Source organism: Calliopsis andreniformis, chromosome 2, assembly GCF_051401765.1.
Source record: "Calliopsis andreniformis isolate RMS-2024a chromosome 2, iyCalAndr_principal, whole genome shotgun sequence".
NCBI lineage: Eukaryota > Metazoa > Arthropoda > Insecta > Hymenoptera > Andrenidae > Calliopsis > Calliopsis andreniformis.
In genome coordinates, this window is record NC_135063.1 from 13269334 (window position 1) to 13287081 (window position 17748).

At 42.2% G+C, this 17748-nt stretch overlaps 4 protein-coding genes across 5 annotated transcripts; 2 read left to right on the top strand and 2 right to left on the bottom strand.

The window, feature by feature from the left end:
• Positions 1–25: 25 nt before the first annotated feature.
• LOC143188070 (discoidin domain-containing receptor 2-like) lies at positions 26–5843 on the top strand. The gene is made up of 15 exons (XM_076392120.1): positions 26–158; positions 1664–1839; positions 2041–2146; positions 2292–2517; positions 2701–2848; positions 2916–3214; positions 3314–3530; positions 3597–4193; positions 4281–4432; positions 4495–4659; positions 4729–4838; positions 4898–5068; positions 5148–5240; positions 5313–5454; positions 5520–5843. Exons 2-15 carry the CDS (start codon positions 1731–1733, stop codon positions 5841–5843), a joined length of 2859 nt encoding a protein of 952 aa, XP_076248235.1. The 5' UTR covers positions 26–158; positions 1664–1730.
• LOC143188376 (UDP-sugar transporter sqv-7) lies at positions 5519–10378 on the bottom strand. The gene is made up of 6 exons (XM_076392586.1): positions 9057–10378; positions 8849–8978; positions 8700–8761; positions 8236–8619; positions 7505–7728; positions 5519–7432 (listed from the first exon to the last, which is right to left on the bottom strand). The coding sequence occupies exons 1-6, from the start codon at positions 10029–10031 to the stop codon at positions 7279–7281; spliced, it is 1929 nt and encodes a 642-aa protein (XP_076248701.1). The 5' UTR covers positions 10032–10378; the 3' UTR covers positions 5519–7278.
• Positions 10379–10656: 278 nt separating this feature from the next.
• On the top strand, positions 10657–12935 carry Cox10 (Cytochrome c oxidase assembly factor 10). Of its 2 annotated transcripts, XM_076392315.1 has the most exons (7): positions 10657–10789; positions 10908–11031; positions 11115–11385; positions 11473–11668; positions 11736–11911; positions 11993–12310; positions 12384–12935. In XM_076392315.1, exons 2-7 carry the CDS (start codon positions 10951–10953, stop codon positions 12599–12601), a joined length of 1260 nt encoding a protein of 419 aa, XP_076248430.1. In that variant the 5' UTR covers positions 10657–10789; positions 10908–10950; the 3' UTR covers positions 12602–12935. The 2 variants fall into 2 exon arrangements, with proteins under 2 accessions (XP_076248430.1, XP_076248431.1); XM_076392316.1 differs by lacking the exon at positions 10657–10789 and having other exon boundaries at positions 10803–11031.
• On the bottom strand, positions 12930–17744 carry Dus1 (Dihydrouridine synthase 1). Its single transcript, XM_076392321.1, has 9 exons — positions 16539–17744; positions 14937–15236; positions 14601–14760; positions 14324–14519; positions 13979–14227; positions 13733–13878; positions 13477–13574; positions 13230–13388; positions 12930–13145 (listed from the first exon to the last, which is right to left on the bottom strand). The coding sequence occupies exons 1-9, from the start codon at positions 17607–17609 to the stop codon at positions 12987–12989; spliced, it is 2538 nt and encodes an 845-aa protein (XP_076248436.1). The 5' UTR covers positions 17610–17744; the 3' UTR covers positions 12930–12986.
• Between the last annotated feature and the right edge of the window lie 4 nt (positions 17745–17748).

The following is a 17748-nucleotide window of genomic DNA, read 5'->3' on the forward strand; positions in this document are numbered from 1 at the left end:
GGAAAAATAGAGTGATCGACGAAAGAAGAAAAAATGGAATCACAGGGACTCGGTACGCCTTAATTTGATTAGTTTAAACCATGATGAAACTTCCTCCTATTTGGAAACTCTACGTTTCCGAGATATCGGTTCAAAATCAAAGGCGTCGATCTTAAAAGGTAAGATGTTTGCTCCTACTTTGCTTCACACATTTGATGCACGATGATACCATTATTGTCAATCGCAAACCATCCGAAGCTTTTCGGGTCAAATATCATTGCATTATTCGTATGGGCGTGAATGATATTTAATTGATAAAATTGATTTGAAATGTCAAATGGATTAATAGATTCTGAGAGATTTAATTGGGCGTTTGAAAAACTATTTTTTTTCAGAGTTTTACGAAATCTTGAACTCGACCAATTTTGACAAAAATATCTCTACCTTGATAACTTTGTCTAATACATCCCTTTTAATTATAGTTGTTTCTAACGATTTGCAATTATTCTCGGGCGAGGATCTCCATATACGGAGGCTGTAGGATATCACTAATAATTAATCTTTTGTTTCGAGAGGATCAGCGTTTACGCGTGCGTATTGTTTCGTGAAACGGGTCTAAACTCGAGCTGAAATGGGCGAACGAAGTAGCTGAAACCCAGATGACAAATAGCAAAGATATGCTAGAAATATTAATATTAGCTATTTATGTAAGGAAGCTAAAAACTTAGAAGAGGAATAAAAAGAGTTCGAAATAAGAATAATTTGATGTATTAAGAGGGTGAGAATCATCATGCCCGTGTGGAACAGTCGTCATAAAACTAGATTTATTTATCGAATTGTCATAGTTAATGTCATTTATAGCTATCACGCTAATTCATTTCAATTGAACAATCTGGTAGCACTTTTTAAGAATGAGAGATTGCTCAAGTCACGCATATGCGTGTATGTCCGTACAGAAAAGGATTGCGTGACAAACCATAGCTTTTGATCGTATCTTTAATGCAAATACTAATGGTCTTTGTATAGGACATCTAATTAGTCTTCACATTCGCGAACAATGTAACATAGTGGCTGATGGGAATGGACAGGGATATCGCGGGACCTGACGGGCATGGTCGGTCTCTTCCTTCCTATGGCTCGCTCGTATTGATCGTACTTTACTTGTTGCACGCACAGCAGCAAACCCCAGCCCCGTGCGCATTCCCTAACCCTCTTTGTCTTCATTTTCCATCGGCGAATCTAATTATCATCCGACCCAACTGCGAAGTGGACGAGGATCATATTCAGAATCACTAGACAAAGGACCGCTTTCGACTTTTCCCTTGTCAAGTGTCTATTTTTCGCAGATCATTTTTTAGCTCACATTTTAGCTAATATTTATAAAATAGAATATTGTAACAAACTCTCGGTGATTTAAAAAAGATTCTTGCTTCATAGGATTTTGCAGTCTGAATCTTCGATTTTCTTTTCTATTCGCTTAATCCCGTTTCGAGTTCAACGAAGCTGTAGCTGTTGCATATCGGTTTAAATCAAGCTCCCGTGAGAATTTTCTCGCCGAGTATAATGCAATGTACAAGTACATTTGATGCAGAGAAAATAGGAAGAAGTAGTATGTGTATTTGTACCGTCGAAATTGGGAGCAAATTGAAGACTGAAGTATTAATGCACTGGATAATCTTTGCAGTTTCAGCTGATTAAGCGATGGTACCAAACTATTCAAGCTATCATGAACTGTAAACGGGTGGGGACGAATGTCAGGATTAGACATAAAAATGTGCTGCACGGTAACAATCGTCTCTTTGGTAGTACTCCACGCCACGGTTTCCCTATCCGCGGAGGATTTCACCAGGAACGTCTTCGGTGAGGGGCAAATCACGTTTGTTTCTTATACGGGGAAACTGAGAGTCTTGAAGTTAAAGAAAATGAGATTTGACGGGAGATTGGCTTGAAGAGGGGTAGAACGCCGGAAGCGAGGGAAGGGTTGATGGGGTAAAAGTGAAAGGGGAGAAAGAGCAGGCATACGGTGGCAGGTTCCATTTATCGTGGTACTTATCATTTTAGGTCAGTGCATTCTACCGTTGGGGATGGAGGAGGGAAAGATTCCGGATGACGCGATTACTGCTTCCTCGAGCTACGAGACAAAATCTGTGGGCCCTCAAAATGCAAGGTACATTCGTAAAAAATTCAAATTAGAATAATCGTAGAGGAGTCAACTAGCTCCTGTCTCCCTTACGCCTGGCGATAGGCAACCAGGCGCTCGCAGAGAAGACAGTAATCTATCAATGATCCCATCTTTCTCGAATGCATTACAGGATACGACAAGAAAAGAATGGTGGAGCATGGTGTCCAAAAGCACAGATTAGCAGCGCGATACGAGAATACCTGGAAATCGACTTGACAAAGAATCATTTAATCGCGTGGACTGAAACTCAAGGACGGTTCGGCAACGGTCAAGGACAAGAGTATGCGGAGGCCTTCTTCCTTGAATACTGGCGTGACACCAAGTGGCATCAGTACAAAAATTTAAAGGGTGACAGAGTTCGTGTCGTCGGTAAATCGACCAGGAGTCGTTTGCATTTGCTATTCTCGATGTTATTTCCAAAAGGATTGTTTTGAGCTATCGAGAGGCAAAGCGAAACGTCTCCGGTGAATGTTGGCCGCAGAACGGTACGAAGCATACCCCCGAATTTCACCAACATTGATTGGACTTATTTGTTTCAGGTACTGCGAGGAAATAGTAATACTTACCTGGTGGAGAAGCAGAAGCTAGATTTGCCGTTTGTTGCTAGTAGAGTGCGCTTTGTTCCGTACAGTCAACATCCTCGAACAGTCTGCATGCGAGTAGAAATATATGGATGCGTTTGGGATCGTAAGTAAATTAAAACTTGAAATTTGATGACAATTGTAACCTAAGCTTACTAATTAATGGTGAATAGAATATGTTGCAAGATACACTGCACCCAAAGGATCGTATCCAGGTCCTGGAGGGCGTAACGTCGAAGACTTATCGTACGATGGAATCGAACGTAACTCTCTCCTTACCAATGGGCTTGGACAATTAACAGATGGGATTTTAGGCGATATTTCAGAAATTCTATCTTCTTCGACTAATGGCACTAATTGGGTAGGCTGGACTGATCGCGATTCCGTCCAACTGATTTTCGAGTTTCAAGAATTACGAGAATTTGAGAACTGTACCATCCATGTCGCTCGTTTGTCAGAATTGAAAATCGAGGTACTACACAGTAGCTCAAATATCGGCAATTTTTCGGTCTAAAACTAGTGATCCTTTAATTTTGCTACGAAGTGTAATTAATTAATTTTATCTGCACAGATGTTCTCGTCATTGCGAGTTTGGTTTTCCAATGATGGTGAAGACTACCAGTCTGATGCTGATATACTAGAAACCCCGAGTGATAGCGGAAGCTTAACCACTGACGGCATTGTATCAGCATCAATCGCGTTACAATCGAAAATTGGAAAATTCGTGAAGCTGGAATTAAGCTTAGCCAGCAAATGGTTACTTCTCAGTGAGATTAGCTTCCATACAGGTAAGAATAGTTATTTCATTGAAGCCTAAGGAATAGATTACAAAATAATTATATTTGAAATAACAGTTGCAGGTATAAAAAATCATTCAACCGATTCTGATGGCTTAATCGATCGATCGTTTCGACCGGAGCGAAATCAAAACGAATCACGATCAAAATCGATCAGTTTCGATGGGATTGGTTTCAATGTAACAGAAATATATGGAATACGTGAAAACGATTCAACGCCTGATGCATTTCCTGTTGGAACTTCTCAAACTTACGTCGGTCTCATCAGTGGTTTGCTGACCGTGGCGGCCCTCTGTTTAACTTGCACGATCTTTCTGATAAAACAAAGGGGCCGCAATAAGGTAGCTTTACTGCAAAAGCACACTGCTCTACTCTGCGACTCATCCACTCCTGGAATTGCGATCACACCAAAAGACGCGAAGATATCGAACTCCATCGCTAACGGCCTGTCTCTCGTTCGTAAGCCTATTACTATTGCCACTAGCAATAACCTGCCTGAACAGTCTGAACGACCTAGAGCAAATTCCCGAGCTACCGTCCACTCAGATCATCGTTCTTCCATCGTTTACGAAACGACTGACAAGCCATTTGCTGAACAAAATTTAGTTGTAACAGAGACAAATACATCTGCGCGTTCAGTCGGATCGTGTGCTGGTAAGTTTCATTTGCATTTTACCTGTATTGTATTTTTTACTAACTTCTGTTCCATCTCTTATCTATATCCATTCGCGAATCCTACAGATTATCACAAATCAAACTTTGCAAAAGACAAAACTGTAGAATTCACGGTGCCAGTTGCGGCATATACCTCCAAAAAGACTCACCACGTTCAGACGGCGAAGACGAATCAGAAAGTACACGAAGGATATTACGCAGCTACTGATATCTTGACGGTAAGATGAAAAAAACTATTTATTTGTTGAATGAAACTAAAAAGAAGCATGTACGGTTCTAGATTAAGAGGCGAGAAACGTCAACATCGCTGAGCTCGTTTACACCATTGCATATTCGCGACAAAAGTGCACGTCTACCACGCACTCTTGATTCGTACCAAGTGCAGCGTATTTCCAGGCACAGATTAAGGATCCTGGATAAACTTGGAGAAGGAAATTTTGGCTTGGTAAGAATAAATCGAGCTTGTTATCCCAATGGATTGAATAAAACTATAAATATAATTCGGTATGCATAGGTCCACTTGTGCGAAGCGAAGGGAATTGCAGATCCCGAAATAGGATCAACCCAAAACCGACAAATCGTGATCGTTAGGTCTCTTTGGCGAGGTGTCGTAGACTCTTTGAGGTACAAATCACATTCAAACACCGTTATCATACAGAATAACCATCCAATGATACTTACAGGCTAGATTTTACAAAAGATATGCGCGTTCTGGCAACAATTCGAGATCCAAACATAGCAAAGGTGATTGCATTGGTGGAAGAAGAACCGTTTGGAGCAGTGTTCGAGTATGGGCAATTTGGAGATCTTCCTAACTTCTTCGAGAATCACGATAGGTCTGAGGATACCTTCAGGTAAAACTTGAAAATAGTATGTGACAAATCTTTCACTCGCCAGCGCAAGAAATATGTTACATTTTATGTTTCTTCCTAGCCATGACAGTCTCTTGAATTTTGTCATACAAATTGCATCTGGCATGAAATACCTCGAATCTCTAAACATACCGCATTGTGATTTGGCGACTAGGTAAGGAATCAAAAACAAATTCAACAAAAATATTCATTGAACCAATCTTTCATTCAAACAACTTGATTCTAGGAACTGCATTGTTGACAAAAATCTGACCATAAAGGTATCTGATCATGCCATGTATTGTACTAAATACGATCACCATTACTATATCGATGGAAATAATGGAAAAATCCCACTTCGTTGGATGGCGTGGGAAGCAGTTTTGTTGGTAAGTTCAACTTCGTTAATTTAACACAATACTCCTGCAACTAATATTGTTTTTTATAACTTCAGAGCAAACGTGGCTGTCCCGCCGATGTTTGGTCGTTTGCCGTGACAATTTGGGAAATTTTTATGCATTGCAACGAAATACCATATTCGAATTTAACTGCGGAACAAGTCCTAGAAAACTGTGGTCGTTGGTACGCGAGTGAAGCATGTTTAGCTAATGGAATTGGTGGTAACGAGGAAAAAAACCAGCCTCGAGTTCTTTCGCAGCCCAGCCATTGCTCGGACGATCTCTATCGCCTTATGAACAAGTGCTGGAGTAAACGAATCGAGGACAGGCCGACTTTCGAGGAAATCTACATTTACCTCGAGAGACTAGCCCTCGATTGAACGTTTGAGACAGTCGGTCGAGTAGCACGGACCAAATCGGTTACAATCAGCCAAGAAGCATCCTGTACGTAGATTTATCATTTTCTTTTACTCTCCTCTAATCTTTCACTATGTGGCATCATCAATGGAACAGAGTTGCTTCACTCTTTCCCTGTCCTTTCTATCAAGGGACTTCGATTCTCTTTCGCGAAACGACTGTATGCCAGTCGACGTGTCGTTTCAGGATGCTCTGGCCATTAACTCGTAATGCTCAACTAGGTTTACTCGAATCGATCTATACGCATGTAAGAAAATATATATCAAGGAATAGGTTTATTGGCGTCGAGGAACGCAAAATTTTTATAAAAGACAGTATTCTCGTCTTGTGGTCTAAATGCGATGTTACGAGTGCGTAAACAGTTTTCAGTAGAGACTTGTTAATTGCACACGGATCGGCACCAGCGATGTGCATTCAGCATAACTCAGGTACTTATTGGAAGACACCTGAGTTTAGCTCACGCCAAAAAACAACGAATGAAAATAAAAACTCGTTAAAAATATAATTATTGAAATAAAACAAAAACGAAGAAAATATCTGGTGTACAATTAACGAGTCTCCACTTTATTTCGTCTTTCGATGAAGGAAAAAGGGCTAACATCGCGACTGCACGATTTTAATATTTCATACCTCAGATTTTCCTTTCATGTTCAATGATGCTGTTGCTCGCTATGATGTACGATATACGATATCATGTAAGATAAACGTAAGGTGTAAATCCGTTTTGGAACAACGCGACAAAAGAGCGCAAATCCAAACACGGATCGTTATTCTCGACTTCATGATCGAATCGAGGTTTTCTACGCCATTTCTTAACTAAGCGTTCGTTTTAATCGAAAATAAACGATCTTGAAGATCTCACAGGGAGATGAACGATAAGATAAGAAGGAAGAAATGCATTCACTTTCGCATATTGCATTTCTTCAACGATACGTGTCATAATCGACAAGTATATCCTATAAATTTACGCGCGTCACTACAAATGAAACAAGACAATCAATTTCGCAAACGTTGTTTCAGAAACCACGCGATACATATATCAAAACCTGATTATCCTTTGCAATTGTACGTAAGACAGTGCGTCTTGTACCCTCGTACCATTGTAAACCTATACTCTTGTTCTCATAGGATCGGATAATCGACCGCGTATCATGGTATCGCGTTGGTATCGCGCGTTCATTTCCATCGAATAATTTTTTCCATTTACGGTTGTGTAGTTAATCGAAATTTGTAATACGAATCGCATACGTATCCTATTAAAAATTATATTCTTCATATTTCCAACGTTACGATGAATAAACATTGTTATAACATGTAGGAAGTTACTGTTTCACTAATTGTAAGTACGGCGAGCAGGTGAATACCATGAGAAAACAAATTGAAAACATTCTAATCATTTTAACTTGTTAAAGGAACAATGTTCATTTCACGATGAAAATCACTGAGTGGCTGTTCCCAACGTTCTTCGAAGTAAATTCCCAATAGGAATTTCGCGCTCTTCCCCGTCTTGATGGCCCATGGAAGATGGTGTTGAAGGTACAATTTCCTTTGCCTAAAAGCCCGAGCAAAAGAGACCCAACTGCGATGCAGTCTAATCGAAAAATATATTCTCTGTTCTATTTACCTTGGGCGTAATCGATACGCTCCGAATATCGCACCACTCAAACACATTGGCAAACGTAATTGCAATGCTTCTATCCACTTGACGGTCACCTCACCGAGCATCGTGGTTGGCATCAGAAGTACCGCGTGATAAATGTCATGCGTCTCTCGATATCGTTGCATTACGTACGCCAATTCTGTATCTTCCACGAATCTGACCGGGGGTCTAGAATCGGGACTCACATTCTGCAAACAAAGAAGCGCCTACTTCAAATGGAACTTGCAGACACAATACATTACAGCGTACAAGTTTCAGGATAACTTTAACGCTCATAATATAAATTTAACTTGAAATCAAGACTGTTATATATTACATAGCATGTTCAAGAATTTTAACTGATTTAGTTTCCACTAGACTACCGAAAATAGGAAGAATATCGTTTCCTCAGATAAACAGAAGCCTAATTTATCCGGAATAGATAAGAAACTAAAGACGACAGAACTCTACAAATACACGTGAATGGCGAGATTTCATTCTCGCTTTGGAAATACAAAATGACACGCTACTCTGCATAATACATATTTGAACAGGTGACTTTATCAATGATAAGTTAATGAGGAATTTACGTCGACGATACAGCTTGAGATTATGTAATAAGTTGTGTTTCAAACGGATGTAATCGCTGAATGAAGAAGCAGGATTCGAGTAGAGCGCAGACATGAAAACCAAAAAGCAGGAACTATAGAGCTTACATTTACATCCAAGAATTCGCGATAAGTCCTGCCCACAGTGCCCTCGGGCAAACACTTCAGCGCGTCAAGGTCGACTGTCGAAGAGAAAATTCGTGGTTTTTCGTCAAGGATTCGACGTCCCTCGGCGGTAGCGAGCATTTGCTGATGACAGTAGGAAAGAGCATTAGCGCCAGTCGTTTCACCCAGGCACGCGATCATATCGCCACGATGTGGATTGGTTAACGATATTGCAGCTGCACCCGCTGTTAAGATAGCACGTTGAATCGGCGACAGAGAGACGCGAAGCGTCGCGTACTCTTGCGAAAACGCTGCGCCGCTGGAAAAGCTTCGAACCGAGCTGCCTGAAACCGATCCAGGAGAATAACGATCGATCGCTTCTTTTTTCTCCATAAATAAAATTTATTTCGATAAAACATTTATGTACAGATATCGACGGCGACGCGACGCCATCGCGATAAAAATACGTGTGTATGTACAAGTTTACTCTTTACGTACGCTATGGCACAGCGCGTTCTGTCCGTTTTCACTTTGGTATAATACTCGTTGGATTTGTTTATTGCGCCTTTCTCTCATCACTTTCATCCCTTTTCGTTCCCATCCGCAACTTTGATACCAGTGCAATGTTCGAACGTTAAACGAGCGAAAGGGAACGGCGCAAACGATGCGTCGAAGACAACGGGCATAAGCGTAAGACGTAAGGTGCAAGACGTGTGAGATTCAGAGTTCAGATAGAGAACTAGAGTCTTGCGACCGTGAGGGAACAGGCGAGCTTCGTGGAAGTACGATCGTGATCGAAACTGAAATTCGCGGCAGCATCACACGGCCTGGATTTTTATTGCTGGATCCTGAGAAAGCGGAGAGTACTTGGGATCAGCGGGCTCCTTTCTGCGGAAGGTGACCCAAGTGTAAACCAAACTACCGATCACGCTTAGATTCAGTCCTATAAAATTGAGCCACGTGAATATATAATCGCCACCGATAATCATCCCGAGGTACGTGACGCATATGTTTTTCAAACAGCCGATTATAGTGGTGGTCAGTGCAGAGTTATGAAGCGTGCACAGAATCATACTGTAAGTGAGCACAAAACCCATGACGCATGAGAGACCAAACTGCAGCACGAAGAAGATGTTGTCCCAATGAGGAAAATCGAGGATAGAGCGCGCGTCTCCCGTCCAGCAGGCAATCGCGACCGCTGGGACAACCATGAATAAGGAATTATAGTACATCAGTCCATATTTGCCCAGCTCCTTCGACTCCAGCTTCTTCTTCATGTAGACGCCATTGGCGGCGGTGAAAAAGTCATTTAATAGGATAAAGAGATAGCCCTCCAAATTGAATGCAAGATCATTCAATGCCGCCACCACTGCACCGAGTATCATCGTATAGACGCTCAGCTGAACAGAGACGCGCGCCTTTGTACCAAGGATATAATACTCGGCGATCATTGTCATCAGAATACTGAATCGTCTGAGCGCTGTGAACATCGGCAAACTGAGCTGTTTAGTACCACCTAACCCGAAGATCATGTTACCGATGTAGATGATCGGTAATGGCCATATCTTCGCAAACGTTCCCGCCTCTAGGTTAGGAAAATCGACGTAGCGCATTTCCTTAGCGACGAACAGCAGGATAATGGTAGACAACATCTGTCCTACGCCGAGCATTTGGAACGATGGAAATTCGAACGATGTCAACACTGTCTTATTTACGACCGTGATCATAAACGACGAGAACCCATAGAACAGGGCGGAACCGACCCTTGCGAATATCACATTTTGCTGATTCACTGGCATACCGATTGCTGAGTTTTTTCTCTCGTAACGTAAATTCACTATGATTCTTCGCTCTCGAGCGATATTCCGAAACTTGTTCTTTTTCCGATCACGCTGTTATTCGCGTTAGAAAGAAAGCAACGTCAAGCGTAGAGGAACGTACACGAGCATAACCTTATCATCTTTTCTTCTATGTCCTTTCTTCCTGCTTGTAGATAATTGTCGTTCACTGTCAACTTCTTTGGTGCACGAGATTAAACGAAGTCATAAACGATTTTTACGTAATGCACGCTATTATTTGACTATGTATGTATATCTCTGTCGTCAACGTGTACACAAATTTTCCTTCATCTTTTTTTCTCTCGCGCGCTTATCAAATTGTTACGCCACGAAATAATTTTTTATCACAGATGGGAATGTGCTTGTACAGTTGAGGCTGCGCCACGGAATTTATCATGTCATAGATGGGAATGTTGCTTCTGAAAATGCCTACTACGATGACGAATTCCATTGGTCAAATTGATGGCAAATTTAACTGGAAACGAACTGTGCTGTTGAACCAATCACATAATATTTTACATTTTCTCTTCTTCGCTTTTTCTGTCATTGGTTTTGTCTGCAATTGACAACGAGGGTCCAGGGAAGGCAAGTGGCAAGTAGTCGAACGTCGACCCAATGGTCTAATGAAAAGTTTTAAGGTTTTAGCGCGATGCGTATTTTTACGAGGTTATTATTACATAACATTAACTTAAATTAGGAAAACAAACATTCGTCAAGATGTAAGTTGGACATTTTATTTTAAAAAAACCATGAGCTATAAAATTCTGTCTAACCAATGATGAGAGAATTCTGATTCGTTGAAGTTTGACCGGTAAAGTGCTCATATGCTACTTCTAGGATGGGCAAAACAAGTCTTTAATTAAACGACGTTGTTTTTATCATGGTATTTGCTTTTTCTTCAATCAGAGTTTCACGGAACGTACCATGCCTGTTCTCGACGTTGAAACTGTCCGTTGCGACGGTATGTAAAGTAACCATTCATTACCTACCTTTTGAATTCTTTGCAAGTTGTAATGTTTCTTTTTTAATTGGAATTTGTTACAGTATTCCACAAAAACCGTATCACATGCAAGGAAAATAGCACCTTCACAAAGACACCGCCGTATTGTGGCTGTGAAAGATGTACAGGGTACAACAGTGTCACCAAATATAACAGTAGTTCATGATAGTCAAAGCACCACTGCGCATCAAGAAAAAACAGATGATATTATAAAAAAAACACATGTAATTACTGAGCCAGAATGGAGACCCATGGAATTAGACTCTGGCAATTTAAAAAAATATTGTCTCATGCTCTCCAAAATAAGATTAACGTGTAAGCAAGTCTGGTGTGTCTCTGAAATTTTAGTCTTTTAATTAATGCATTTGATGGTAAAGAATTGAAAATTATGATTATTTATAGCATTGGTAGTTGTAACAACCATGGCTGGATATACAATAGCTCCAGGACCATTTGATATTTCTACATTTATTGCAAGTTGTATTGGAACTGGGTTACTTTCTGCAACAGCAAATGCTATCAATCAGTTTTTTGAAGTTCCCTTTGATGCACAAATGTCTAGAACCAAAAACAGGGTTTTGGTCAGAGGATATTTGACGTATGTATAATATTTTTTTTATTTGTAGAACTTCAACAGTAATACTAAATAACATTTTTCTGGTTAGGCCAGCACATGCTATAATTTTTGCAGCAGTATCTGGAATCGGTGGGTTATCGTTACTATATAGCGAAGTTAATGGGTTAACAGCTGCTCTAGGTGCAACTAATTTACTTCTTTACACTCTTATTTATACACCTATGAAACGTATTAGTATTTTAAATACTTGGGTAGGCTCTATTGGTACGTGTATTACTGTTTTTCCTTTTGTACATTCTCTTGCAAAAGTATGCTTGAGTTTTAGATGGTAATAATATTTTTTAGTTGGAGCCATACCACCACTAATGGGCTGGGCAGCTTGCGTTGGCGATATCACATCTCCAGGTGCTTGGATTATGCCTTGCCTTTTGTATGCATGGCAGTTTCCACATTTTAACGCTTTATCATGGAATCTAAGGCCAGATTATTCGCGTGCTGGTTACAGAATGATGGCAGTTACGAATCCACAACTTTGTCGTAAAACGGCGTTACGTTATACTGCTGGTCTAATGGGCCTTTGCTACATAGCACCTGTTTTGGATGTAACCAATTGGTGGTTCGCTATCATGTCAACACCGCTAAACGCGTATTTTCTTTATCTAGGTAGGTTGCAAGAAATAGATGACTAACACAAAAGTATAAAAAGAACATAATGTAACTATTTACTTTTTTTTAGCCTGGAGGTTTCACAAACATTCAGACAGTGGAAGTTCGCGGAAACTCTTTCACTTTTCATTAATTCAATTACCGATACTCATGGCTCTTATGCTTGTAAATAAGAAATGCTGGTTTAATGAGAAGAACCAGAAGGACGCTGTAATTCATGACAAAGAGCGGAGCAACGTCTTCACAGTCCTAACAAAATTAACCGCAACGACATCCTCGGCTGTTTAATGACAACGGTTTTTTTAAATCCATAGTTAATTGCGATAGTACAAATCGATACGGTATGTTACCGTTTCAATTTACACGCAAATACAAGTCTGTAAGATGCTACCGACAAAGTATTTTGTAAAATAATATAACGTGTAAATAATGTAACAGTCATTGAGAGTTACAAAAACAATACAGTTACAAAATAATTGTTTACAATGGGCTCGTTAGGAAGCAAAAATTTCACTGAATAGGAATACAGTAATGCATGCAGTTGACAAGCGCTATTTATCATCGTGCTAATACAAACTACATACTACTGTGAAATCGATAAACGTACACGTGGACATAGGTATGCACATGTTTATTATTCAAATCTTATTTAAAATTTAAACATCATACAATGTCATGTCGTATCATCAACGGTTTTTCGCTGAGCAGCGAAGTCTATCGCCATTTGCCTCCTAGTTTTTGTTAAGTTTCTATGTCCAACGCAATCTAGATTTTCCGTGAAACACTTGTTCCTACAGCATTGTCGGCACAGTTTGTGAACGCACTTGAGGCTCTATGAACAGTTACACAATGATTAAATTAGAAACTTTCGTTTACCTATGAATGGTGGATTATGGATATCAGAATTGATACAAACCACTGGATTTGGACAGTCGTGGCACAAGTCAGACCCTCTTTTCACGACAATGGCTGGCCTGTTAGGACGGCGTGCTATTCGTCGGAGTTTTTTCAGCCGTTTCCGCGATATTTCGTTCCCCTCTTCATCTAGAGATTTCCTCTTCACTGCTTTATCATTCTGCGAGATAGCGCGAACATCAGCTTGGATGGCGTTCTAGAAATAGCGATGTACGACAGCAAACAGAACAGTCGTATCGAAAACTCACCGCTTCAAGTTTCTCCGCTTCCAACTTTTGCATGTGTTCTTCCGGAGGACTACGCACGTATGATTGGCACAGCCATGGTGGTAACTTCAAGTTATAATCTGGAACGAAGATGAAAACACTTATAGAGTAAAACGTAATATTTCACAAAGGTAAAAGGACTGTAAGGAGAAGATACAAAGATAGGAAGAGCTGAGACAGCAGGATAACGACGATCGATCCATCGAATCAATGATGTAATTGTGCAATGTATACAGACCGGTTATCTCTTCCTGCCATGTCCGGCGTCCTTCGTGATAAGGCAGATACCGATCCTTCAAAGCGTACACTACACTTTTGAAAGATTCCATAGTGGAGTTTCTGGCCAAGTTTTCCCTCTCTTCTTTATTCTCTGCTAAACAAAGTCTACTCTCTAGTTAAAAGAACGCTGAACGCATAATTTGATAAGTTTGAATAACATATGTAGGAATAGCAGAATCATTGACAGAGAAGTACATATACGTACGTGTGTTGGAATAATTTGAAGAGATGACCGCGAATGTAGGAGGCTGGAGCTGGATAACGCTCCACTAACTCTAAATATTCGAGTGCTGGCTCCCAACTGGGTGGGTAACGTGCCTCAAATATGTAGGGGTTGTAAAGATTACCCTCTGCCGACATTACACCGTTCACCCCAGTTTCTTCTATACACCTCTCAGCGTCTTGAAGACATTGTATGTTACCGTTAGCGAATACTGGTATCGCTACGGCCTGCCTAGCGTAGGAAATAAGAAAAAGCACTTAGGTAATTGACAACAACTTATCCACATTGTCCATCGATCGCGAAATTTGTGGAAACTTTTATTAGTACCTTACAGCTTTGATGTGGTCCCAAGATGCAACACCGGTTAAGGGACCTTTCTGCTCCCGCGTTCGTCCATGAACGGTAAGTAATCGTGCTCCAGCACTCTCGAGCATTCGAGCGTACTCTACGGTTTTGTTGATCTCAGGGAACACTCGTAACTTGCAAGTGACGGGTACTTGAAGTCCTTTGCTCAACGTACTTACTAGAATATTTATTTAAAAAATAGGGATATGAAACGAATGTCGCGATTATGAAGATTGCAAATTCCTTTATCTATAAATACCAATTTGTCGAAGCAAATCCCAGTCATCCTGGAGGAAGGCACCATATCGACCACGTTTCGCGATTGCTTGAGGACAACCTAAGTTTATGTCCACCGCATCGCAGTACGGTTCTGCCAAAAGCGCCGCTTCCAACAACGTATTTGGATCGTTGCCGCAAAACTGTAATGGTTACAGTAATACTTTATCATCAAAGTACCATGTCTGTGAAAGGAGTATTAGGTTTACAACCCCACAAGTGCTCTCTGTCGTGACAGGTCATTTACGAGCACAGAGAAAAGGAGACATGAATTAAAACAATTAAGGGTAAGAGTGGAGAGTGGGAGAATGTAGTATACCTGAACAATCAGTGGTCGATCTTCGGCGGAACTAGCGAGAGCCTCTTGACGATACTTAGGGTCTCTACAGAAGACTGAAGAGTGAAGCATCGGTGTATAACAAAGGTGGGCACCGTGTCGCCGACTGAGTAGCCTCCAGGCCAATTCACTGGCATCGACCATCGGTGCAACTACATATCTTGGAGAACCTAGAACGTTTTCCCAGATATTCGCCTCCTGAGTTACCGTAGTGTTCGTAGCATTGGCAGTGACAGAAGTGGTAGCTGTTGTGGTTTCCGAGACAGCTTGTTTGAACGGTTTCTCTGACATCGACGTCATCTGTGGGAAAATTAGTGGTGGTAAATATACAAGCTCTGGTATAATGGATACATTTTCAACTGTATGTAAGCTATAACAAGAGAGATTACAATTTGAAAAGATTTAGATTCGTATCTTCCGCCGAGACTTACCACAAAAGTGAACTCTACGCGAGCACTGCTCTTTCACGTCGAACTTCTAACGTTTGCGACTATAAGCAATAAGTTTTAACCAAATTCGAGTTCTTCACCGCGCAGAAGACTCCAAAGACGCAATTAATATAATTGATCTACACACTGCAGCTCATAGTCCCGACGAAGGTGGTGGAACAAACTTATCAAATCGCGGCGAAGCAGTCGAAGAGCGTAGAAAACGTGGCGATCGAGGGGAGCACGGAGAACAAGGAGACCGAAGGGAAATAGGAGATCGTGGTGTTCGTGGAGATGCTGGTTTCGACAGCTCTGACTCCAAGATAGGGGACAGTTGTATAGACTGTGTTACCCGTGAGTTCGCTTTCAGTCTTGGCCTCTTTCGAAAAGAGGAAGTCCGTCGGGGACGCACGTGGCTCGCGGGTCTCTTTATTGTTGACAATCCCATGGAGTTTAGCGACTGATTAGTCTGTGGACTGTGAAGGTAATCGATCGAAGTAGAATCAGTCAACGAACGCAGTGAAGGAAGTTTGATAGGCGGCCGTGGGGGCCCAGAAACTATGAAATTCTCAGGAGAAGACGCAGGGCTAGAGTCAGGAGTGGTAACACCATCTTCCAAGTCCATCTTGACTTCCACGCGACTAGTATCGACACTAGGGACTACCTTGTTCCTCGACGCGCGAGCTACGTCTGTATTAGAAGAACGACGCCGTCCGTTTCTCCTCAAGTACGTTCGCAGAAACTTTCCTATCCTCTCAACAGTATCGCAAGAGTTCCTCGACGTATGCACTGGCTCTATCTCGTTGCTACTTGATCGCTTCTTTGCTCCATCCTTAGGACTCGAACGACAGCAACCAGCTATCGAGTTGGCGAAGCAGCAAGAAACTGGCGAAGGCGTCGAGGAGCCAATACCACTGGTCGAATCCTGGTTCGTGGATCGCTCGTGATTTGTCAGCACCCTCGACGAGGACTCTATGGAAGCTTCAATCGCATTACCACTGGATTCAAGCTCATAGGAAAAGCAAAGTCGAAAGTTTTTTCTTTCACTATTCCTGTTACACAGAGTACTCGTTGTCACAGTTTGCTCCAACCCTATTTCTGCAGTCCTCCTCTCTCGGTTCGAGCGGCAGTCCTTACTTTCGAAGAACGAAGCCACTCGGTATCCACTTTGTCGAACGCTAGCCTCGCTGCTCGCGTTGGTCCCGCTCTCAGTCGTCACATTCTCCGCAGAGTCTGCGGCAAAGTTGGCGTTAGAATTGGCAGTAGCAGTGGCAGCGACTGCGGCCGCGGCTGCGGCTGTGGCAGTAGCGGCGGCAGCTGCGGCGACGGCTGCAGCAACTGCGTTCCTTTCTCGCTTGATTCTCACGTACTCGTACGTGGTCAATCCCAGGCAAGCGATGTAACCATGAAAAAAGCACAGGTGGATTAGAAGTATCGCCGCGATGGCTGACAAGATTCCAATCGCCGTGATGAGAATCATGGAGGCAGTGTCAGGAACGGGGACGACCGAGAGAGCTGGAGACGCAGTGGTTGCGTTTTCCATGGTCGCGTTCAGTCCTCGATGATCGTCCACTCTCTCAGGGAACAGCGAGAACAGTAGCTCCGTCGCAGACAAGCCAGCTACGAAGAGACTCGCCAGGATCGCGGAAATAAGGCAAACGAGGAAGGCCGTGTAGTTTCTACCCCCGATACAATTATTCAGCCACTTGCAGTGATGATCGAACTTAACGATGCATTTGTTGCAGATGGAGCAGTGCTTGGTCCTCTTGCTATCGGTGGTTATGTTGCAGAGATGACATCGACCGTTCTCGATAACACGCGCGTGCTTTGCCCGATCGAATTCGGGAAGAACCTTATTTGCCGGCTGACTCCTGACCCTTGGATCTGCTGGATCCAGCAGAAGTACAGTAAGGTGAGAGCACAGGTGCGCAGCAAAGATCGTGGCGATTGAAATTGAGAGCACCGAGCGCAGATTCGCCGGTTGTAGTAGGGGAGTCAACACTGCGAACGTGTTCACCGCAATAACCAAGATAACGATCCAGCCGATCACTTGTTGGGGATGCCACGGAAGCTGCAGTCCGTGCATCCGCCTAAATTTCCTGCGTTCCGGTGTTACGAACGCGTTTTGAGCCGAGCACCATCTTGATAAGATCCCGCCAGTCGCTTCGTTTCGCATCACGAGTGCTCCTCCACCCTTCGGCTTGCTCTTCCTCGTTTTTCCTCGCATCCGTTTTCCACCGGCTCGCCGCCGCCTATCACCTCTTGCTTATCGATATTTCCCTACCCCTCTTCGTTTTTATTCTTTTTCGCTTCGTTTTTCCCATCGCGTCACATCTACGTCCACTCGAAACAGCACGTTACCCCCG